The 22,273-nt window shown below is 53.0% G+C and overlaps 1 protein-coding gene across 6 annotated transcripts; it reads right to left on the bottom strand.

Moving 5' to 3' along the window:
• Window positions 1–628: 628 nt before the first annotated feature.
• Window positions 629–21,398, bottom strand: LOC113962750 (KAT8 regulatory NSL complex subunit 3-like). Of its 6 annotated transcripts, none has more exons than XM_027673494.1 (21): window positions 21,112–21,398; window positions 19,752–19,922; window positions 18,480–18,570; window positions 17,680–17,865; window positions 17,422–17,553; window positions 16,872–16,988; window positions 16,269–16,370; window positions 16,055–16,126; window positions 15,190–15,264; window positions 14,455–14,612; window positions 13,792–13,855; window positions 12,905–13,105; window positions 12,250–12,406; window positions 10,931–11,008; window positions 8,193–8,381; window positions 6,548–6,620; window positions 5,399–5,547; window positions 4,611–4,723; window positions 3,873–4,092; window positions 3,395–3,528; window positions 629–736 (listed from the first exon to the last, which is right to left on the bottom strand). In XM_027673494.1, the coding sequence occupies exons 1-21, from the start codon at window positions 21,354–21,356 to the stop codon at window positions 734–736; spliced, it is 2,730 nt and encodes a 909-aa protein (XP_027529295.1). In that variant the 5' UTR covers window positions 21,357–21,398; the 3' UTR covers window positions 629–733. The 6 variants fall into 6 exon arrangements, with proteins under 6 accessions (XP_027529295.1, XP_027529297.1, XP_027529300.1 ...); XM_027673496.1 differs by having other exon boundaries at window positions 12,250–12,403; XM_027673499.1 differs by lacking the exon at window positions 8,193–8,381.
• Between the last annotated feature and the right edge of the window lie 875 nt (window positions 21,399–22,273).

Here is a 22,273-nt window from a genome sequence, read left to right as displayed (position 1 = left end):
GAGGTACAGGAGGAGCTGCCCCCCTGCTCCCAGGACCCACAGTGTAGATCCTTCCCTGGATCCATTCCTATTTTGTCCCTCTGTTTCTCTACAAGTCCAGAAATCCACCCTCACCACAAGTTCCCCCCAGCTGCCTCTGGAGGGGCTGTGGCCACAAACTCAGCACAGAAGAATAAAAAAGGAAATTTTTATTAAACAATAACAAACCCAGAAAAACATCACCCCTGTGCCCAGGGGGCTGCTCCTTTCCCACCCCTCAGCCTTCCTGTGGGTCCCAGGGGTCCCTATGGCTGGTGGGTGATGCTGGAGGAGCTGCCCAGCCTGAGGATGCGCACTAAGTGTCTGTTGGCTTGAGCCTCCCTGGGGTGGATGATGGTGCTGCCGTTGTCCACCATGGGGGAAGCCCTCCCCAGGGTCTCCAGGGGCCCCAGGACGTGGCTCTTGGCTAGGCTGACCCTCTCCTTGAGGTGTCCCAGGGCCCTCTCACCCTTCCCTGGGGTCAGGAGGAGCATCCTGGAGGGGCTATGCAGGGCAGGTCCCACCTTGGGGTGCACCAGGGTGGCAAAGGGGAGGGCACCGGTGGAGGAGGAGGAGGAGCAGGAGAAGGAGGAGGAAGGCTGGATGCCCAGCAGTGTGAGGGGCACGGCAGTAGTCTCACTCGTCCCAGGCTTGGTGAGAGCCGAGAGCCTGGCGGCTGACATGACGTAGAGGGTCTTCATGGGGCTGGTGGTGGTCACTGTGGAGAAGGGGAGAGGATCAGCAGTGGGGGGACATGGTGCTCACCCTGGGAGCTGATGGGAATTGTGCCCCCCAAAAGCATCTTGGCTATGAAGCAAATGTTCCTTCATGTGAAGCAAAAATCAAGGTCTTGAGGTGCAGCTGAGCCAAGCCCGGGATGGGGACATGGAGAGCACTGGGATTATCCCAATGCTGCACCCTGCAGCTCTTCCAGACTGAACAGAAGGACCTGGCCTGGTCCACTCTCTGGAGAGAGACCCCAAAACAAACCCCAGCGCTGGCACAACCCAGGGAGGGAAACCACAACAATGAAAACTGGCACCGCTCTACTCCCAGACCACTCAGATCCCCCAAGGAAACCTCCCTGCTCAGATCCCTGTCAGGGACATCACCAAGGTCTGGATTTTCCTGTAGTAAAGCAACAACCAGAAGTTCAGGAATGATTCCCACATGGTACAGACCCAACAATGACACCAGTGACACCAGAAGAAACTGGAACAGCCATACCATCCTCCACATCAGCAGCTCTTCCCTCTTGCTTGTAAAAGATAAACTGACAAGAACCAGCTGGTCCCACAGCACCAGGGGCCACCAGATGTCCAGTACTGGGACAGCCGGGGAGCTGGGATTTGTATCCCAAGATGGAGAGCTCCCAGTACCTGGAATTCCCTCACCTGAGGGGTTCTTCATGTGCCTCTGGGTCCGTTTCACGTGCCTGACCTGTGCATTCTGTGCTCTCCTGGCTGCCCTCCCAGTGCTGTGCTGACAATTTACACTCCAAAGTGGCTTTTCCAGCAGATATCCACCTTTTTGGATGGATTCCTCTGATCCAATCTGATTTCCTCCTCCACCACCAACCAGCACAGCTCCAGCTCAAGTCAGCATCACCTGATGCCCAGGCAGGTCACACCTGGATTTTCCTGCCTTGTGCAGCAATTTTATGGTGTTCCCTTAGCTGTAATTAATATTCCTCCCCCCAGGAGCTGAAAGGGTGAGACTTCAGGATAAGAAAGGTATTCCCACCTGCTTACAAGGGCTGAAATCATCTCTCCTCATGCCCTCTGCAGGAGATCCCAAAACTCAGCCCAGATTTGCAGCTCCAGACTTGGCTGTGTAAATCTTGGCAGAAAACAGAACTGTGATCCAAGCTCAGTCCCTGAAGCTTGCTCCCAGGATGTCACCACAGTGCCAGAGGAAACCCACCCAACCCTTAAAGCCCCACAGAGCAGTTTCTTGAAAAGAGAAGCTGAAGTTTTAACCTGTATTTTCAGTGTAAAGCCACATAAAACACTCTCGTTTCTGCTCTCACAGGAAGCATTTGCACCAAAATCCACAGGGATATTCCTGAATCTCCCACCTCCTGTTTGATGCCTAGGAGGAAGGAAAGCTACCCCCTCAAAGAGCAGCTCAGATGCTCCAGGCACAGTTGAAACCCACACCCAGTTGAAATCCAAGTTTGGGCTTCTAGCTTTCTGCAAAGGCCCAGCTGGAATTTCAAAGGGAACAACCAACAACAGCTCTGGCTACTGCTGAAAACACAAGAGTTTAAGCCCTCAGCATTATCCCCCAAAGCCTTTTGTAAATCCAGTCTGTTCCAGGAAGCCCTGGATTACGTAACCCTCTGCGCCAAAGGGACAGGGAGCTGATGTCAAGGGCTATAATTAGTTACAAAAACACACAGCTCACCCCATTTCCTGTAAAAGGCAGCTTTCAGTTTGCTTTTGAAGCAACTCTTGCACCAGCCACACAATTAAGCCCTGCCTTGAACACACAAGCTCAGCATTGTAGGGAAAAGTCACAGCTCAGGATCAAATATCCACTTTCAAGTGGCACCACATAAAAAATTAACCCTTCCCTAAACCACTCACCCTGGAGTCAATCTGTGTCAAGTTCCATCACTTCTCCTGGCTGCTGCTCTTTGTACTCACCCAACTTCCATCCAAAGGCTTCACCTGAAGGGTAATTTTTACCTGGGGATTCAGTAACATGCTGATGGCAGTTTTCCAAGTCTAGCTGGAGATTCCCTTGGTGCAGTATTAGTGTGGGAAGGTTTAGATGGGATATTGGGAATTGTTACCTGGGAGAGTGGGGAGGCCCTGGCACAGGTTGCCCCACGAAAACCTTGGAGCTCTTTCCAGTGCCTTAAGGGGCTCCAAGAGCTGGAGAGGGACTTGGGATAGGGCAAGGCGGAATAGCTTCCAATTGTCAGTGGGCAGGGTTAAATGGGATATTGGGAAGGAATTCTTCCCTGTGAGGGTGGGGAGGGGGCAGGATGGAATTCTGAGAGAAGCTGTGGCTGCCCCTGGATCCCTGAAAGTGTCCAAGACCAGGTTGGACTGGGCTTGGAGCAACCTGGTCTAGTGGAAGATGTCCCTGCCCATGGCAGGGGGTGGAATGGGATGAGTTTTAAGGTCCCTTGCAACCCAAACCAGTTCATGATTCTGTGATATCAAGCACAATCAACCCTGACACAGACATGATGATGACTTGGATCTTCTCAACCACCTCAGCAAACCGCCAACTCATCACACCCAAGAGATGTGACCAAGAACACTTTCCCCACCACAGCCACACCTGCCCTTGGACTGTGACAGTCAGAAACAGCTCAAGTGAGCAGTGATGGACACACTCTGTGGCAAAAGGTGTCCCAGATTACCTGAGGGCCCTGTGTCTGCATGGGCTGCTCCTCCAGCTGGGGCTGGATCATCCCCATGGCCGCCTGGCTCAGGGTGCTCACACGGCCGGGCTGCCCTCGCAGGGTCACAGTGATGGTTGTGGGCGCCTTCAGGCCTGGAAAACACACATGGGAGATGTCCCTGAGACAGAGGGATTGTGGAAGCCGCAATCAGCAGCTTGGGGGCACCAGAAGCCTTTTCATCAGAGGCGGCTGCTTGGAAACTGCCAGCACATGTGGTTGTCCATAAGGAAAAAGGTTTGGGAATGCTGGTCTCAGGGTGCTCCAGGCACCTGGATCACCTTCCAGCCCCCCTTCTCCCTCACCCTCAGGGTGCTCCAGGCACCTCCCTGCCTCCTTATCCCTCACTCTCAGGGTGTTGGGGTGTTCCAGCCCAGTCCTTCCTTCTTCCTCACTCTCAGGGGTGTTCCAGATGCCTCCCTGCCCCCATGTCCCTCACCTGCTGCCTGGTTGGAGATCTGGGCCAGCCCTGGCAGGCTGCTGGCCAGCTTGGCCAGCCCCCCATTGGTCAGCAGCTGGTGGATGGCTGAGGGCTTCCCGCTGGCTGAGGCCCCCAGGGCCAGGGAGGTGGGCACAGGGATGGTGCGGACGATGGTGCCCGTGTCTGTGGTGATGGCACTGAGGCTCTGCAGGGCTGTGGGAGCCTTCACAGCTGAGCTCTGCAAGGACAAGCAGCAGCACTGAGCACCTGGAAGGAAAGAGGATGAGGCAGTGGCACAGCCTCTCCCTCCCACAGAAGCCAGAGGTGTTAGAGGTCATGGTTTCCCCACTTTTTTCTTGGTCACACGCGGGTCTAAATGCCAGTAAACTTGTCCCTTCCAGTTTGCACATCTCATTTCAGCTTGATACTATGACTGGGAGAAACTGAGCCCACTCCAAATGAAGCCACGCATGAAATCACCTCACACTGAAGGGATGAGCAGTGCAGTGAGAGGTCACAGGTGTGTGTTTTCCCAGAATATCCAGGAGAATTATCCCTGATTCCTCTAAATCCATTCTCCAACTCAGCATTTTCTAGAAGGCTGCCTAGAAACACCTTCCCACAGACCCCTTCCCTAGACCTGTCACTGAGCCTCCCCTCCTCATCTCTCCTGGTCCCAGAGCAAACAGGGCCTTGTCCAAGTTCCCTCTAACTCCAGCCTGCACACAGCTTCCCTGTGGGATCCCCAGTGGATACCTGCACAGGTGGCCCAGTAGCAGCCATGCTGGCAGGGAGAGTGGATGCCTTGGTCCCAATGTCCTGCAGGCTGAAGCTCAGCCCTTGGAGCAGGCTGCTGGCAGATGCTGCTCCTAAAAAAAAAAAAATCCAGGAAAAGAATCAAATCAGGCTTGGAGAATTCAGCAGCATGAAATTCCAGGTGTGTCCCGTGGCTGGAAACCTGCTCTTTAATGAGCCAACCCAAGGTTGGCGGGAATCCTCCAAGCTGCTCTACACATATAGTGCCACACGTTTCATAGAATCATGGAATATCCTGAGTTGGATTGATCCACAAGGATCACGGATCCAACTCCTGGCCCTGCACAGACACCCCAACAATCCCACCGTGTCCCCCAGAGTGTTGTCCCAACACTCCTTGAGCTCTGCCAGCCTTGGGGCCACGACCAAACTCTGGGGAGCCTGTTCAGTGCCCAACCGCCCTCTGGGGAAAGAACCTTTTCCCAATATCCCACTTAAATCCCCCTAGCACAGCTTCATTCCACCGCTGCAGCTACAAATGGGGTCACCTGTGAAACTCAAGATGCAAGAAGAGGTCGGGTTTGGTGTTTCAAGGCATCATTACACACAAGTGACACAATTATCAGGTCTGCTGATGCATCCCACTGCATCTTCCACAGCAAATCCCTACAAATCCTGCCTCAACCAGACCCAAAGCAACCAGGGAATGCAAGGAAGAGCCTCCACTGAGTGATTTTTAACCTGGTTTACCTTTTACCTTCCCAGGACAGACATGGGGAGGTGGATACCTTGGAGGGCACTGGCTGGCTGGGCCTGCAGGCTGTGGGTGCTGCTGGCCACCAGCCTGCTCTGCAGGGCATGGAATGCACTGGGAGCTGTGCTACTGGGAATTCCAGCTGGAGCAGGGCTTAGTGAGGCCTCTGCTGCTGAACTCAGCCTAAAAGAGAAGAAAGAGGCTCCAGTCAGTGACAAACCGCACAGGGACACAGATGGCACCAACCCAAACAACCAGCAGGACTCCTGAAGGAAGGGAGTTGAGCTACAAAAACCCAAAGCAAGAAAATCATGGAATTGTTAAGGTTGTAAAAGGCCTTTAAGATCATCAAGTCCAAGGGAAGTTTCCCTGTTCCACTGCAGGAGCACCTGTGGCAAAATCCATGGATTTCCAAACTGGAAGGGCTTGTTACAAGCGTGCATCTCTCTGAGTCACCCTACACAAAAGTTGTTGACCCCAAAGCAACACTCTTGCTGTTTAAAACCTACTTTCTATTTAAAACAACTCTTCTCCTCTCCCAGATCACAGAATCTCAAAACAGTTTGGGTTGGAAGGGACCTCAAATCCAGTTCCACCCAGGGACACCTTCCACCAGGCCAGGTTGCTCCAAGCCCTGTCCAACCTGGTCTTGGACACTTCCAGGGATGGGGAATCCACAGTCTCCCTGGGCAACAAGATCAATCAGAGTCTGGTTTCCCACAGCTTGGGTTTGAATTAGAAGGGAAAACAGGCATCAACATGAGATTCATCCCCCAACAGAAATCCCTATTGGCAGTTAATGACCTTCATGAGTCACTTTGAGGCTTTTCCCTGTCTTTGGGAAAATAAAAGTTTGACTGTAAAAGAGAATGAAGGGAAGGATTAAACACTGAATTTCTGCCAAAGTCACCAGTCATTCAAAAGGAAGATAACCTGAATTTGGGGAACTACATAAAACATAACCCAACAGCCACAATACCTTCTACTTCTGCCCATTTCTGCCATTCACAGGCTCGACTCCCAGGTGACAATGAGTTTTCAGGAGCCCAAAAGCCTCCTCCCACATGGCAGAACATTCCAGTGAGAAGCAAGAAACCAGAAAGCTCCATATGCAGGAGTGCCCCTGTTGTGGTGTTTCCTGTCGAAGAGACCCACAGCTCATAAATCCCAAATTCCCACTCACCTGGGGGTGGAGAGCAGCCCTGAGAGCTCCTTTGCTCCAGACATGGCCACGGGCACTGGCTTTCCGGAGACAACTGCAAGAGAAAAAGGACAATCCTCATTTTCCCTCCTCTACGGGGCTTTAGGGAATTTTTAGGGATCCCCCTCTCACACAAGTACCCACAGGCACGGCCATGGGCTCATCTTGCTCCCAGAACATCTTCTCCAGGAAAAACACACATCCCAAAGAACAAAGTCCAATCAAAACTGCTGTGGAATGACAGCCAAGATTAAAGGAATCAGCTTCCAGAGTCTCGGGAATCTCAGCCCCTTGACACCAAATCCAAATCTCTCTCCTAAACATTGTCTCCACTAATCACCTCCTAAGTTCATCATGGCACAGTTGAACCACCTCAATGGATTTTTGGGATCTGGCTGATGGATTTTGTAAGGATTCTTTAATTAAAGACACTTTACAAAATACACAGGGATGCGACGAGTCACGAGATTTGTTTATTGCGGTGTTTTTTGGGATACAACTGTGTTTGTCTTGTGCTTTCCTCCTGCTCACACCGGGTAAGAGGGAATTCTTGGTTTGGTTCATGTTTTACTTCTGTAATTCATTTCCTTTCTGTGAAAAGAAGTAAAGTTTGGAAAATTAAATAAAATAAAATAAAAAAAACCTCCAGAAAGCAGAGATTTTCAAAGCTGCCCGAAGATCAACTGTAACCTTCCAAAACAATGTGGATTTAGGTACTTTCACAGTTTAAAACAACTGTTAAATTAGCAAAGAGGTGCTTGGAAAGGAGCAGAATTATTTCTCAGCTTGGAAAAGCTCTAATTTCTGAGCAGAACGGAGCCACTTTCAGTCCATAACCTTATGGATCTGGAGCTCTGGCAGGAGGAAAACACACACTCCAGACAAGACAACATCCTTCAGGGTCACAGGGAACAGCAGCCAAAGCTTTTGGCCTCTCTTCCAAAGGCTCAAGGGGAAGAAGATGGAGCACATCACCTCTCCTTGGATACAGGATGTATTGTGGTGGGTCTTCCCAGATGCAGAGGTAGGAAAGCTGGAATTTTTATATGTCCGTCAACTGTGTGCTGTGCCAGACTCCAGGCCCCACGGGGCTGAAGTGCCTGAACACACAAAGGTCTTCCACAGGGAGGAATATGGTTGCCATCCCTAAAGCAGGAGCATATTCCAGGTGGGAGGAGCGGAACCAGAGATGCACCCGACCTACGTGGAGCAAGGGGTCCAGCAGGACCAGCATCCTGCTTCCAGCAGCAGCTCCACACTCAGAGGAAGGAGGGAGTAAGACCAGAGGAAAGTGTAAAACCAGATGAAGGTGTAAGACCATAGGAAGGTGTAAAATTCACCTCCCAGCTCCAGGCTGCAGCCAAGCATTCTGCTGGAATGTGCAATTCCAACCGCTATGGAAAACAGGCTCCTGCCAAGCCCCAACAGGTCACACTCCCTCAGCTGCCCCCAAGCCACTCACACATCTAGCCACCACCTTTTCTGCAGCAAACTCCTCCAAAAATAGCAGCAATAGGTCAATAAATCACAGCTCCCTCCCCTCCCTGCAGGTTCCCCTCAGGGCAGGTCTGGGCACAGCCAGGGCCCTGTTTTTGGGTTAAGAAGCAGCTGTGCAGCCACAACTCACTTTCTGCCTGGGTGGTGAGGGCAGCTCCGGTGCCCATGGCAGCAGCATCCCCGTGGGAGACAATGGTCACCTTGATTTTGGCTCGTTTGGAGGATTTGGAGCACTGGGTCGGGCTGGGGGGCTGGTGCCTCTTCAGCTGCAAACGCACACCATCTTTCTCAGCCCCTTCCGAGGGCTCTGGCACCGGAACTGGGGGACACAGAAGGAGCTGTTTGAGCACCTCGAGGTCAGCGCTGCTCCTCTGGGCACAGGAGGGACACATGCCCATGCACACACTTCCTCAGCTCCCTCCATGCCAGCTTTGCCCACTCCCATGCACCAGGAACACGCCTTCCTTTCCACCTCAGCTGGCTCCTGCCTGTCCTGTGCTGAGTTAAGGCCAGGATTTGGCTTAAGCTACTCACAGGCTAGGGCAGGATGGGATGTAACATCTGTCTTGCCTCTGCAGAGAAGGGAAATGGATGTGGACAGTGATACCACACCTCCACATCAACACTTTTCATTTCAAAGTGTGGCACATCCAAATCCTGGCATCAGGCCCCTCCAACATCCCTAATTTCCAGGTGAGGGGATCAAGGTGGAGACTTGCAGAGATGGTGCAGGATCAGAGCTCAGCCTACCTGCTCCTCCAACACAGCCAAGGGATTTGCACACCTATTATTCTTCCTGGAGCTGGGCAGGTTTTTGGGAGGCACCAAGCAAAGCAGAAAAGGTGCTGCAGCAAAGCCAAGCTCCTCAAAGCCCCACACTGGTACTTGGGGAGAAAACCCACATGTTGAGAGTTCTCTTCCACACCAATGTGTCATTTTGCTGTCGCATCCTTGATGTGTAACATCCATTCCATCCTCCCTAAAGCACAAACTTCCCAGGGCCAAAGCCTGTGAAAAAGCACAGGGGACCCACAACAGCTCAGGAACAAGACATGGCCATGAGCTGCCACATCTTGCCCATCCAGCATCCCCCACGATCATCCAGTCCAGCCTGAAATGCTGAGAATTCCCTGTATCTAGATGGTCCTGGGCATCCAAGTTGCGTATTCCACAGCCCAGAGGCCAAGATGTACATCCCTTTTTATTTATAAATATCCAGGTGCAGATATATTGTATAAAATAGATATAGATATGTGTGTGTATGTATATATTTATATACTGTGTACCACCTACACACCTCAGAACTGTGAATGTCGGACAGGATTGCAGTCAAATCCTGGAATTTCAGGCAACTCCAAGCATTTTGGGGCTGCTCTGGTCCCCAAGACAAGTGTCAAGCTTGCTGTCCTCCTCTCCATGGCTGGACCTGAGGCCTGTTCACTCGTGCAACACTTCCATGCCTTCGACCACCTCCAAACATGCACCATCCAGACCCAGATGCATCCAGAGAGACCTCGGAGCCGTGCACAGCCTGCAGGCCCCACAGCCCCCCCAAGGGCCACCAGCCAAGCAGGACAGTGAAAGGCACGTGCACAGGTGTCAAGTGTCCCTCAAAGCATCAACAAGCAGTGACCCAACGTCCCTCTGTGTTCCCACCACTCCAGGGAGGACCCTGTTCTTTGTGGATCCATGAAGCTCCACCCCCCCTTCCTGCCTCACATCTCAGGCATTAACAAGCCCAGAGATTTTAACTGGCTTTTGAAGTTATGAACAGACCCCCCCAGGCTTGTGCCAGGCTCTCCGCAGCTCCCACCAGCTGGGGATTCTCCTGCAGGGCTCCAAGTGTGCTCCCTCCCCTCATGGCACAGGGGAGAGCTCTAAGCAAGGCTCCAGGGAGAAAGAAACCCCTAAACCAGGCTCAAGAGGGAAAGAAACCTTTCAAACCACCAGCTTGGGGCAATACCTGCCTCAGGGGTTTGTTACCATGGTTGGAGAGTTAAAGGCAGCAGCATTTGGGGTGGCAGAGGAACTTCTCACCCATGTCAACTCTCAGCACCCTAATGGAGTACTGACACACTCCTGTGACACCACCACAGCCTCCCAAATCCTTGGATTTCCACTTTGCCTGCCCTCCTAACCCCAGATCCACACATTCACTGTCATTTGTGATGGTAAAACACATCTTTAGATACTATGGATTTCGCCCCTTGATTCCAAACCCTCAGAGCATGACACACTCAGTTACCTCTGTGCTCAACTTGAGAAACTCCAGGACTACGGAGCGCTCACTTCCACATGTCTCCTGGTCCAGACAGTATCCCTCTCCCCAATCCATCACAGATTCCCAAAGCCACCCCTCTCCCTGATCCATCACAGCTTCCCAAAGCCATCCCCCTCCCTGACCTCTCTGCTCTAATTCCCTCAGGCCAAGCAAAGCTGCTCCACGTGTCCCTTCCAAGTCACTTGGCTGTCCCTTGTTTCTCTCCCACGTGTCTGGGATGCTCCACCACAACCACACATGGTCTCTTCAGGTTGATGTCCATGTCCCCTTCTCACCCCCAGCAAAGAAAAAGGGTTATACTCGTGCACAAAGCTTTAGTCCATCAGAGCAAACCGACTGCCAGACACTGCTTTTATCCACTGGGAACAAGGAAGAGCTCAGGAAAAGTCACAGCTCCCAGGTAAAGTGGGCCCTTGGCTCCAGCTCCAAATACAGCAAAAAGGAAGCAAAAAGCAGGGGGACAAGGGGACACATTGGGCCACATCCCCAAATCAATGCAAGGGGAGAGGAAGATGATGGAAGAAGGGAGCTGAGACAGAGAGGAGGGAGACAGGGAGAGAGACAGCGGGAAGTGAGGGGATACTCACCCAAGAGACATGAAGAGGTGCCAGGAGGAAGAGCTTTCCTCACCAGCATGTTTTGTTTCAGAAAAGCAGCAAACTGAGCTGAAATGAATCAGAGAGAATTACAGGATCACAGGATCTCTGGAGGGGACAGGGATCTCCAGGGACACCACAGACAGACCTCGGAGCAGGGACAGAGCTCTGGACATAACTCATCCAGCCACAGGTACAACGGAGACACAGCCACCTCCTCCTCATCCCACCTCTCACCTGGAGCCCTCTCCAGCCCCACAGCCACTGTGAAAAGGCCCTGGAAACAAGAGCAGGCCTGGCTGGAAGAGCACAGCTAAGCTTGGCTCAGTTGCACCAAGGAGCTGAGAGCAGCTGGGAGACGTGAGCCAGCACATCCCTGAGCAGCTCCAGCCAGGAGCAGCAGCATTGTGCCACGACACAGCCAAAGACCCAAAAAGACCCACACACCCTCCTCCTGCCTCCCATGTGCTACCCAGAAACTGCTTCCCTCAGCTACAACAACAAAGGAATACAATCCTTCAGTCCATTGTCCGAGAAATTAAGGAAAATGCAAGCTTCAGCTTCCTCCCGGAGTCTATCCCTGAATTAGGAAAAGGCTTCAGAGGATGTGGAAGGTCACATAGGAGACAACAATGAGCCTGTTCAGGTCTGCCCTGGGCAAAGAAATAAGGAGAGAAGGAAGGATGGAGAACTATTGCCCAGGGATTTGCCAGGAGGATCCTCATCCACAAAACCATTCCCTACACTCTGGGCATTCACCACCACAATGAAGCTGCACAGAAAGTTTTTAAATCAACACTAACAGGACACAAAACTCCACAGGGTGGGTTCTTATTCAGAGCAGGTTTTCCACAGCCATTTACTGCAAGATCACTCTATAATTCCCCAAATCCCACAGTTTCAGTCTCAATTCAACAGCCTCAAACATCTCCTGAGCACCTTTAGTCTCTCCTGAGCACCTTCAGTCTCTTCCCAGGGAGCCTTCAAGGATTCATGACACTGGACAAGGGGCTCCCACTTCCAAAAGGATTAGAGCAAGGCTACAGAGGGATTTGATGAGCCAAAGTGAAAGTCCTTCCCACTCCCCAACAGCAGGAAGACTCCACAAGCTCCACAAACACCATTCCCCACATAATTCCAACCCTCCAATCCCTTCAGACGGCAGCAACAGGGACTGAGCTGGAGAAAAAGCTGCCACGGGGAGCTTGGAATTCAAGACAGGACTCGGAAGACAAAAACCTCCACACACCAGGACAGAGAAAGACCAAAAATCTGGATGCTAAAAGGGTGGGAAAGTTGCAGGGAATTACCTTGTGCCTGCTTGTGTGTCAGGACTGTGTCTGCCCTCGGCACTTGCCTCTTGAGGAGCTGTGTGGTGCCCACCGGGGGGGGCTTCTGGAGGGACACGGTGGCCACTTTGGTCTTAGGGCTGGAAGTGGGGCTGCTGGAGACGCTGGATAAGTCCTGCTGGAAGAGAGGGACACCTCTTATCCCAACATTTCCCCAAGTCAGTCTTAACCCTGAGTGTCAGGAATCCTTCAGCTGGAGCACACCTATCTCTGAAGGTTCATTTGTCTCACCACAAGCCATTGGAACAATGGAATTGTTAAGTCTGGAAAAGACCTTTAGGATCAAGTCCAACCATAACCCACCACCACAGTCACCACTAAACACATCCTCAAGTGCCACAACCATGTGTTTTTTGAACACTTCCAGGGATGGTCACTCCACCACTGCCCTGGGCAGCCTCTTCCAATGCTTTACAACCCCTTCCATGAAAACTTTTTCCTAATATCCAATCTAACCCTCCCCTGGCACAACTTGAGGCCATCACTCCTCCATATCCTCTTCCCTCCATCTTCAATACTAATCACAGCTCTCACCACATATTTCAGTGGCACAGAGGTACCTCTTTACACAACCTCAGCCTTTCCCAGCTGGAATTACCCTGGGAAAAGCTCCCACCTCTGATCCTGAGGGCGAGGCTGGCACTTTGGCTGCAGGGGAGGTAGGTCTGCTGTTCCTTTCTGGCAAGTCAAAGGACAGATCCCTCCTGGTGGAGTCACGGGGCTTTTTCTTCTTCTCAGCATCCAGGTCCCGGGGATCGGAGCCCGAGTGGCTCTCGGCTCGGGTCAGCACTCCAGTCAGGAAGTCGGCTATCTCATCCTAGGGAGGAGGGAATAAATAACTGGATTAAGAGGTGGGCAGGTCTCTAACAATGGATCTTCACAGTTTGAAGCAAAGGAGCAATAAGATTCCCAAAAAGATAAATGGATAAGGCTCTGTAGGTTTGATATTCCACAGGAAGAATCCCTAAAACCTCACAGACAGACCCAAGAATGAGACTCCTGAAGAGACCAATGGATAAGGCTCTAGAGGTTTAATATCCTGCAAGAAGATTCCCTATAAACTCACAGACAAATCAAAGAATGAGATTCCCAAAGGGACAAATGGATAAGGCTCTGGAGGTCTAATATTCCACAGGGAGAATATCTAAAACCTCACAGACAGACTTTGGCTTTCTCATTAAAACTCACACCCCACTGATTTCGGACACCTGGGAGAGAAACATGATAGTTTCTTCAAACTTCCCAAAAATATCCCAAAAATACCGCCTGTGTCCCCTGAGAGACTTAGGAAACTGCTCCTCGTTTAAGGTGCACCACCAAGAATCTCTAATGTGCACCACCAGGAATCTCACGTCTCTACTGAAACAGCCACTTCCAAATTCCCCTCAGGAGACAGATTCCCTTCAATCCAACCAATCCTGGCTGGAACCTTTGGGCATTGAGACATTTCAGCAGGGATTACCCCTTTTTTTGGAGCTGTGAAGGGAAGATCCCCATGGTTACCTGGATGCACCTGTCCACCATGCTCTGGGTCAGGCCTTCTGACTTCTTTTTGGCTTTGCTTATCCTGGGAAATAAAAACAGATGGAAATCAACATGTTTGGTTTTCCACTTCCATGCTCACAACATCTTCATCTGAGAGAAGGATTCAAGTGACACAAGGTGGGTCCCTTACCCAGTTACATACCGAGTAAGGCCTGAGTAAGAGCCTTCATGTCACAACCCAAGAGCACCAACTACTGGAAGGATGAGACTGATCCCTCAGAAGTGCCAAGACAAACTTTGAGGAAAAATATCCAGCACCCCAAAGCATTTTCCAAAGCAAATCTGACACTTGAGAGCTATTTCTCCAGACCCAGAGTCAGAATTTTATGTTTCTTTCTTTCCTCTCCTTTACTGATTTTTCCCACTAGAGATTTCTGATTCATATGATGCTCTAAAACTTGATCTGTGCTGCTGGGCCCAGCTCTAGATCAGGCAACCCCATTCCCATGCACAACTGGCTCAGCTTTTTAGTGCAATTATTCCAAACTCACTCAAGTATGGAGCATTTTCATGCCATTCCCATTTAGTTTCAGTACCAAATCTGGGGTTTATTTACACAGCACACCCAGATGCTGCCCAGAATTCCTGGGAAAAGAGAGTATCCAGCTGACAGGGCGTTACCTGAGGTTGTCATCTGCTCCCCCCACCACCACCATGCTGTTGTCTGCCCGGATTTTCTCCCGGAAATCCTCCATGGCTTCGATGTTGCACTGCAGGGAATTCTGCCCAATGACAAAGAGGACGGGGGTCTTCATCTCCAGGAGGGGGTCATCAACATCCTGCAAGAGTACAGGGAATTGCAATCTGGAAGGGCTGAGCCTGGATGAAGAATCTTTGGAGCTGAACACCTGAAGAAGCACTTGGGGTTAATCCCGATGGGATTGACAGCTGTACTGAGTCCAGATGAAAACCGCTCCAGCAAACACCTCCCAGATGGATTTCCAACACCCTCGGAATTAGCCACTGCATTAGCACAGCTCTAATTATTCCCAAACCAGTCACACACTGCTCAGCTCATAAAGGAATAAACCAGCTCTGGTGCCAAATGATACAGTTAATGAGGGACCCAGGGCACGGTTAACGAGGGATCTACACGTCCAGCAAGGAGCTGCAAAAACAGGTCACAGCCGAGACAATCACAGATAGCACCTCTCACACCTGCTTTTGCACCAAGAATCCCACCAGGAATGCAACAGTCCCTACTCTAAATGCAACACCTCCTTCAAAGACAAATCACACAGACATTCCTCAAAAAAGATGCCAATTTCACTGGACTTCCAAGCCTGATTCCATGAAATAATGTAGGGAGGTTTAAAGAAAAGCGGAGTTCTTTCAACAGCTCCACCTGGTCCTTACCCCTCTGGGGCCATCCACGGTGAGCAGTGGGAATCCAAGGCACACAACGGCAGTGACATATTCCATCACTGAAACCTGGGCAGAAAGAGCAGCACTCAGCATTCTCACAGCACAGAGCATCCCAGGAGCAAAAGCTGCTGTGCCAGGCACAGAAACACCTTCCATAGCTACACTTGGCTTTGGAGATTAAAAGAGTGATTAGAAAATGTTAAATGACTCAAGTTGCTAACGGCTCACAATCACAGACTGGTCAAAAGCAGGCCACGGAAAGAGGAAAGGGACAAGGAGAACCCATTAAGTGTAACAGTCTCTCAAATCCATCTCTGAATTGAGGCTGCCAAGTGGGCTCTGGGAGAATCACAGAACCCTGGAAGGATTTGGGTGGGAGGAGCCTTAAAGGCCATCCAGTCCCAACTCTGCCATGGGCAGGGACACTTTCCACTAGACCAGGTTGCTCCAAGCCCGGTCCAACCTGGCCTTGAATACTTCCAGGGATGGGGCAGCCACAGCTTCTCTGGGAATTCCATCTCAGCTCCTCACCACCCTCACAGGGAGGAATTCCTTCCCAATATCCCATCTAATCCAGCCCTCTGGCAGTGGGAAGCCATTCCGCCTTGTCTCGTCCCTCCATCCCTTGTCCCAAGTCCCTCTCCACCTCTCTTGGAGCCCTTTAAGGCACTGGAAGGGGCTCTCAGGTCTCCCTGGAGAGGTCTTCTCCAGGTGAACAGCCCCAGCTCTCCCAGTCTGGCTCCAGAGCAGAGGGGATCCATCCCTTGGAGCATCTCTGCAGCCTCCTCTGGACCTGCTCAACAGATCCATATCCTTCTTGTGCTTCCTTGATGAAGTAAAGGAATCAGGTACTCACGTGACAGGCCACCAAGGCACCCGTGTTCCACCCGATCAGGATGATCTGCTTGTGAGAGAAGTGGTTGTGAATCTACAGGAGACAAAAACACAGGGATGCAGAAGCAGGACAGACAATGGGATGATGTCCTGGGGTAGCACAGCACCTCCAGGAATGGGAGTAAGGTCAATGGGAGCACAAAGGCTCCCTTATAAACCCGTTACCTCTCCCTCACCTCTGCCACTTTGCCCCTCACAGCCCCAATCATGTGCTCCAGACACTGCAGCACTCCTACCCCACTGCCATTGTTCAGCAGGGAGGTGGCAATGGGAATCACCTGCCAGTGGAGAGGGAAAATCAGGAATTAACCAAGGCCTTACTGAGGACAACAGGTGCCGACAACAATTAGCACAGAATGGAGCCCATTTTACACATGAACTCATGCTTTCTCTCCTTCTTTACCCTAGGATTCATTTCTAGCTACTAAAACCACAGTAAATGGAGAACTCCCCATGGATTCCCACCAGAAAACACCTCCCCTCGCTCCAGTGTATCAAACACACTCATTAGGAGATAAGTGAGCAGCTCCATAGCCAAGAGGACTAACACGACTTCCAGTCTCCCTTCTCCAACCCCTTCCTATCAGAACCCTCATCAATCCTTAATAACAGTATCAAAAAACCCCAAACACATTGGGTTTGGGAAAATCCACCCCTGTGCAGTCTTCAATGGCAAACCCTGAGGCTGGCAAGTGTCAGTCTCTGCTTTCCAAGGATTTTGGTGCACCAAAGGCTTCCGGAAGCAGCTCTGTCCTTCCCCCAGAGCCAAGCCCACACACCTTTCCCAGGCAGGAGAGCTGTGACTGCCAGAAGCGGTGCCGTCGGGAAGCGGGGAACATGGAGTTGGCAGGGCCAGAGGAAGCGATGAGGATGAGAGGGGAACCAGGCAACTTGCTCTGCAAAGTTCAACAAGAGACCTGTCAGGGAGAGCAACTTCTCTGGAGGGACCTCACTGCCTGCCTGGCCTGCATAGGGAAGCAGGAGGGACCTTGCACAGCTCGTTAAGTGATTGTTTTCCCAAGCCAAAGTTTGGGACAGTCCAGGGCGAATGTGCCCAACAGGAGGACTCCTTGTCATTGAGAAAGTCAAAAACATGGGAAAAGAGCCCAGGGAGAAGACAGAGGTGGAAAGAAGAGAAGAGGAGTATGAATTTCCCAAGCCACAGCTCCCTTGGGATAGCCCAGGGGGAATATGCCCAACAGAAGGACTCCCCATCACTGAGCAAGTCTAATGTGGGGGAAAGAGCAGAGAAGACAGAGGTAGAAGGAAGAGGAAGAATAAAGTTGATGTGGGACCTCTCGCTCCCCACAAGCCCCCAGAGGCACTTACTGGTTTATTATGGGACAGGACACCCACTGCTGGGTCCCAAGGCCTCTTGAGCAGCAGGGACAGAGCCTCAGCCCCAGCTGCTCCTGTCTTGGCTGTGGAGGAGAGCAGCATCCTGTCGATCAGCGTGGGGATCTGAAACCAGAGGCCAGGAGGGACTGAGAAAACACACACAAAACAAGGGATAACAATTCCATCTGCGAGCTGGATAAAGGGAGAAGGTCATCCATGACAGCCAAGTCTCCCACTGCTTTTTATCACCTTTCCTTTCAGGGTCTGCAGAGCATCCAGGTATGCTGCCAGCACGGGCAGGCTGAGGGTCTCCACCAGTGTCGTGTGGAGCCACTGGATAAGTTTGGTGTCCCAGTTCACACTGGCCAGGGCCTGGCGCACCCTCCGGGCACATTTATCCACCGCTATCCTCCTCAGAACAGGCTCATTGCAAGCCTGGAGACCAGAAAATCCAAAAGGAACAGTTATCAAAATCAAGCATGTCACATGCATCCTGATCCATAGGGAAGTGTTGGCTTGGGCAGCCCTAGGACCCCTGGAAGCAAAGCCCAATATCTGGCCGTGAGGACTAAACCTGTCCTTGGAAGGCAAGTGGAGGCTGAGGGGAGCCCTCACAGAAAGCCAAAACTTCCTCCTGAGGGGCAGCCCTTATCTCTGCTCTCTGTGACCAGTGACAGGACATGAGGGAACGTGCTAGAGCTGTTTCAGGGGAGGCTTAGGTTGGATATTAGGACAAGGTTCTTCCCCCAGAGGGCGGGTGGGCACTGAAGAGGCTCCCCAGGGCAGTGGTCACAGCCCCAAGGCTGCCAGATCCGAAGGAGTGTTTAGACAACGCTCTCAGGGCCAGGGTGGGATTGCTGAGGTGTCTGTGCAGGGCCAGGAGTTGGATCAAAGATCCTTGTGGGTCCCTCCCAACTCAGGATATTCTACGATTCCACAAAAATCATGGCTCAAAGAAGCCCAGAGCTGCCTGTTCCTTGAGGCTACATGATCCAAAGGCCAACACTTCCATCCTGGCTTTGCTGAGAAGGACAGATAACGACTCTTACCCCCTCATTGGCCAGGCGAGCCAATCTGTCCGACTGCAGTGCTTTGTGGATCTTGTTAAATAGCTTGTTCTGGGCCATGGTCCACCCTGTCCTGTGGGGAGAGACACACAGGAGCTGTCACGCACACGCCTGGGGCCTGAGAGCTGCTGTCCATAAAACAATCAAATTCCTCATAATGTTAACACTGTGGGCTGGAGGGTTCCACAGGGTGGAATTTATGCACATCCTCATTTTCTTTGACATTAGAACACGGCTGAACTGAGGATCTACGTGTAATCCAATGACTCCCCAGATCCCTGCCTGTGCTGGGCATTGCTGAGGCTCCTCCAATCCTGGGGACAGTTCTGGGCCTTCACCTCATTACACACATTGAGGGGCTGGAGTGTGTCCAGAGAAGGGAATGGAGTGGGGAAGGGGCTGAAGGAGCTGGGGAGGCTCCACCTGGAGAAAAGGAGGCTCAGGGGGGACCTTCTTGTTCTCTGCAACTCCCTGACAGGAGGGTGAAGTCGGGGGGGGGGTTGGGCTCTACTCCCAGGGAACAAGGGACAGGATGAGAGGAAACGGCCTCAAGCTGTGCTAGGGGAGGGTCAGGTTGGATACTGGGGAAATTCCTTCATGGAACAGGCCATTCAGCCCTGGCACAGGGGTGGAGTCCACACCCCTAGGGGGATTTAACATCCCTGTGGATGTGGCACTTGGGGACACGGGTTTGTAGTGGCCTTGGCAGTGTTGTGGAATGGATGGACTCAATGACCTTAAAAATTTGGCTTTCCAACCCAAATGAGTCTTTGGAGCTGTTCCATCACTCTATGACTCACTGTTCCAACCTCCCCTGAATACATGAGATGGATTCATAGGATGGACATCTGGAGGAATTTCTTAACAGAAAGGGTGGTCAGGCATTGGAAGCAGCTGCCCAGGGAGGTGGTGGAGTCCCCATCCCCAGAGGCGTCCAAGGAACAACTGGACATGGCACTCAGTGCTCTGGGCTGGGTGACAAGGTGGGAATTGGGCACAGGTTGGACTCAATGACCTTAGAGGTCTTTTCCAGCCTTAGTGATTCTGTGATGCCATGTGGGAGAGGTTCACCAGCTGGGCCACCCCCCACCATCACACCCAGATTTTACAGCAGCCAGATGAGTTTGAACACAAAAATCCACCTTCCTTGAACACAGCTCAGTTCAGTAACATCTCTGTGTGTCCAGTCTCACCAAAACCCTCCCAGCACTCCAGAGAGTGCCAGAATTCCCTGTCCCTGCTGTCCCTGGGTACCTGTTGACGTGCTCCTCCCAGTCATCAGGGGGTGGAGGTGCATCAGCATCGGTGCGTGCGAACATGACGTGCCTCTCGCATTCATTCATCACACTCCGGGCCTTCTGGTTGTCGTACAGGGGCACCGGGGTGGGCGTCACTGTCTCCACGTCGATTGGCATGTCGGCCTCCCTGCCAGGGAACGGGCGTTTAGGGCAGCGACGGATTTAGGACAGGGATGGGTTACCCTGGGCTCTGCTATGGTGGGCACTGAGATTCAGGGACCCTGTTAATCCTGATCTGTGCCCTGGCAGCCCCCTGGATTCCAAACTAAGCTTCCCTGGATGCCCAAACCAAACCCCTGCACCCCCAAACCAAGCCTATCCTGGACCCCAAACCAAGCCCCTGCACCCCCAAACCAAACCCTTGCACCCCCAAACCAAGCCTATCCTGGACTCCAAGCCAAACCACCTGGGCCCACAAACCAAGCCCTCCGGATGCCCAAACCTGCTCTGATCTTCCCAGACCCATATTCTCCCCTTCCCTCAACAGCCTCTCACAGACCCCTCGGAGCCTGTCCTGCTTCTCCCCCCAGGCCCCCCAAAACTTCCCCCATCCCATGGGACCACTCACATGACCCCAGCCCTACACAGGCCCCTCAGCTCCCCCTCACAGGCACCACAGCCTCCCCTCACAGCCCCCACCTGCCCCACAGGTCCCTCAGGACCTTTAAAGCCTCTCACCCCAGAGGACCCCCTACCCACCCCACAGTCCCCCCCAGGACCTCAGGGTGCCCCCACCCTTCTGCTCCACAAACCCCACACTACCCCCCAGGACCCCCATCCTTCCCTCATACCCCCAGCCCCACACTGTCACCTCACAGCTCCTCTTCCCACCTCAGCCCCTACACAGGTTCCTGATCCCAACAGTCCCCCCAGACCCACAGGAGCCCCAACTCCCCTCACAGCCCACCCACCTGCCACTCAGGACCCCCACAAGCCCCTCAGGAAAAGCTCCCAGTCCCTAGGGAGGTCCGTGAGCACCCCCTCCCCTCTTCTCATCGACTCCTCAGCCCCACGCAGCTCTCTCTGACCCTCAAAACCCTCTTCAGCCCCCAGTCGCCTCAGGATCCTCACAGCCCCCCACCTGCCACTCAGGGTCCCCCTGGCCCCTCTCCCTCCTCTCACAGGCCCACTCAGCTCCCTCAGGACCACCCACTCGCCCCTCACAGCCCCACCACCTGCCCTTCAGGACCCCCCTGGCCCCCTTCAGACCCCTCACCCTCTTCTCCCAGCCCCCCCCCGCCCCGCAAGCCCCCTCAGCCTCTCAAGACACACCCACAGATCCCCCCAGTCCTCCCCTCAGCCCCTCGGTGTCTCACGGGGCGGTGCCGAGGTGCCTGCGGGGTGTGATGAAGAGCAGTCGGGCGGGCCGGGCCGCGCTGGCATCGGGGTGCGCGCTCCAGGGCTTGGCGTAGCTGTGGTCGAGGCACACGAGGTCCAGCTCTCGCTCGTGCGCCGACAGCTGCAGCAGCAGCGACGTACCCATCCTGCGGGCCGACCACTGCAGCTCCCTCTCCCTGTCGTGCTCCCTATCGCGATCGCGGTCGCCGCAGCGTTGCGACATGGCGGGAGCGCTCCCCCGCTCCTCCCTCCCCCCGCACTGCGCGTGCGCGGGGCGCGCCCCCGCCCCGGATCCGCAGCGCGCGTGCGCGGGGCGGGATGCCGAGAATATCCTGAGGGGGATGAGGGAATCTGGGAACATCCCAATTAGGGAGGGACCTCCAGGGATCGTGGGATGGCCCGAGTGGGAAGGGACCCACACGGATCAGTCAGTCCAACTCCTGGTCCTGTACAGGACACCGGGCGCTCCCACAGAATATCCTGAAGGGGAAAGGACACACAAGGATCAGATAATGTCCTGAGGGGGAAGGGACACACGAGGATCATCCAGTCCAACCTCTTTCACCACCCCTCAAGTGCACACGAGCGTTGAGGTAGCGTTCCCGTGTTCTCACATTCCCATCGTCTTGCAGTCCCATGTTCCTGTAGTCCTGTGTTTCCACTTTCCTGTGTCCCTGGAGTTCTGTGTTCCTGTGTTCTGGCAGTGTCTGCAATCCCATGTTCTCTTGTTACCACAATTCCGTGTTCCTATGTTCCCACATTCCCGTTGTCTTGTGGTGTTCCTGTTCCGTGTTCCTGCAGCCATGTGTCCCCACATTCCTGTATTCCTGTGGTCGCGTGTTTTTGTATTCTGGCAGTTTTGTGTTCCTGCAATCCCATATTCCCATGTTCCTGTAATTCTGTGTTCCCGTGTTCCCACAGTCCCATGTTCCCATACTTACATGTTCCCGTGTTCCCGCAGTCCCACATTCCTGTGGTCTTGCGGTCCTGCAGTCCCATGTTCCCGTGGTCCTGTGTTCCCAACATGGCCCCTTTGTGCCCCTCCATGTCCCCTCTGTGTCTCTCCATCACTGCTCCATGTCCCCTCTGTGTCCCATCCATGAACTCCTCACATCCCCACCATGTCCTCTCCCCATCCCT

The sequence above is a fragment of the Neopelma chrysocephalum genome, unplaced genomic scaffold (genome assembly GCF_003984885.1).
Source record: "Neopelma chrysocephalum unplaced genomic scaffold, ASM398488v2 Primary Assembly neopelma1_184923, whole genome shotgun sequence".
Taxonomy (NCBI): Eukaryota; Metazoa; Chordata; class Aves; order Passeriformes; family Pipridae; genus Neopelma; species Neopelma chrysocephalum.
This window is presented reverse-complemented; position numbering and strand designations above follow the sequence as displayed.

Coding starts and splice junctions, on each gene's coding strand:
- LOC113962750 (XM_027673494.1), bottom strand. CDS start 21,356: ATGTCGCAACGCTGCGGCGACCGCGATCGCGATAGGGAGCACGACAGG. Junction 19,923..21,111: donor AGGCACCTCGGCACCGCCCC/GTGAGACACCGA, acceptor GTTCCCTGGCAG/GGAGGCCGACATGCCAATCG. Junction 3,529..3,872: donor GATCTCCAACCAGGCAGCAG/GTGAGGGACATG, acceptor TGTGTTTTCCAG/GCCTGAAGGCGCCCACAACC.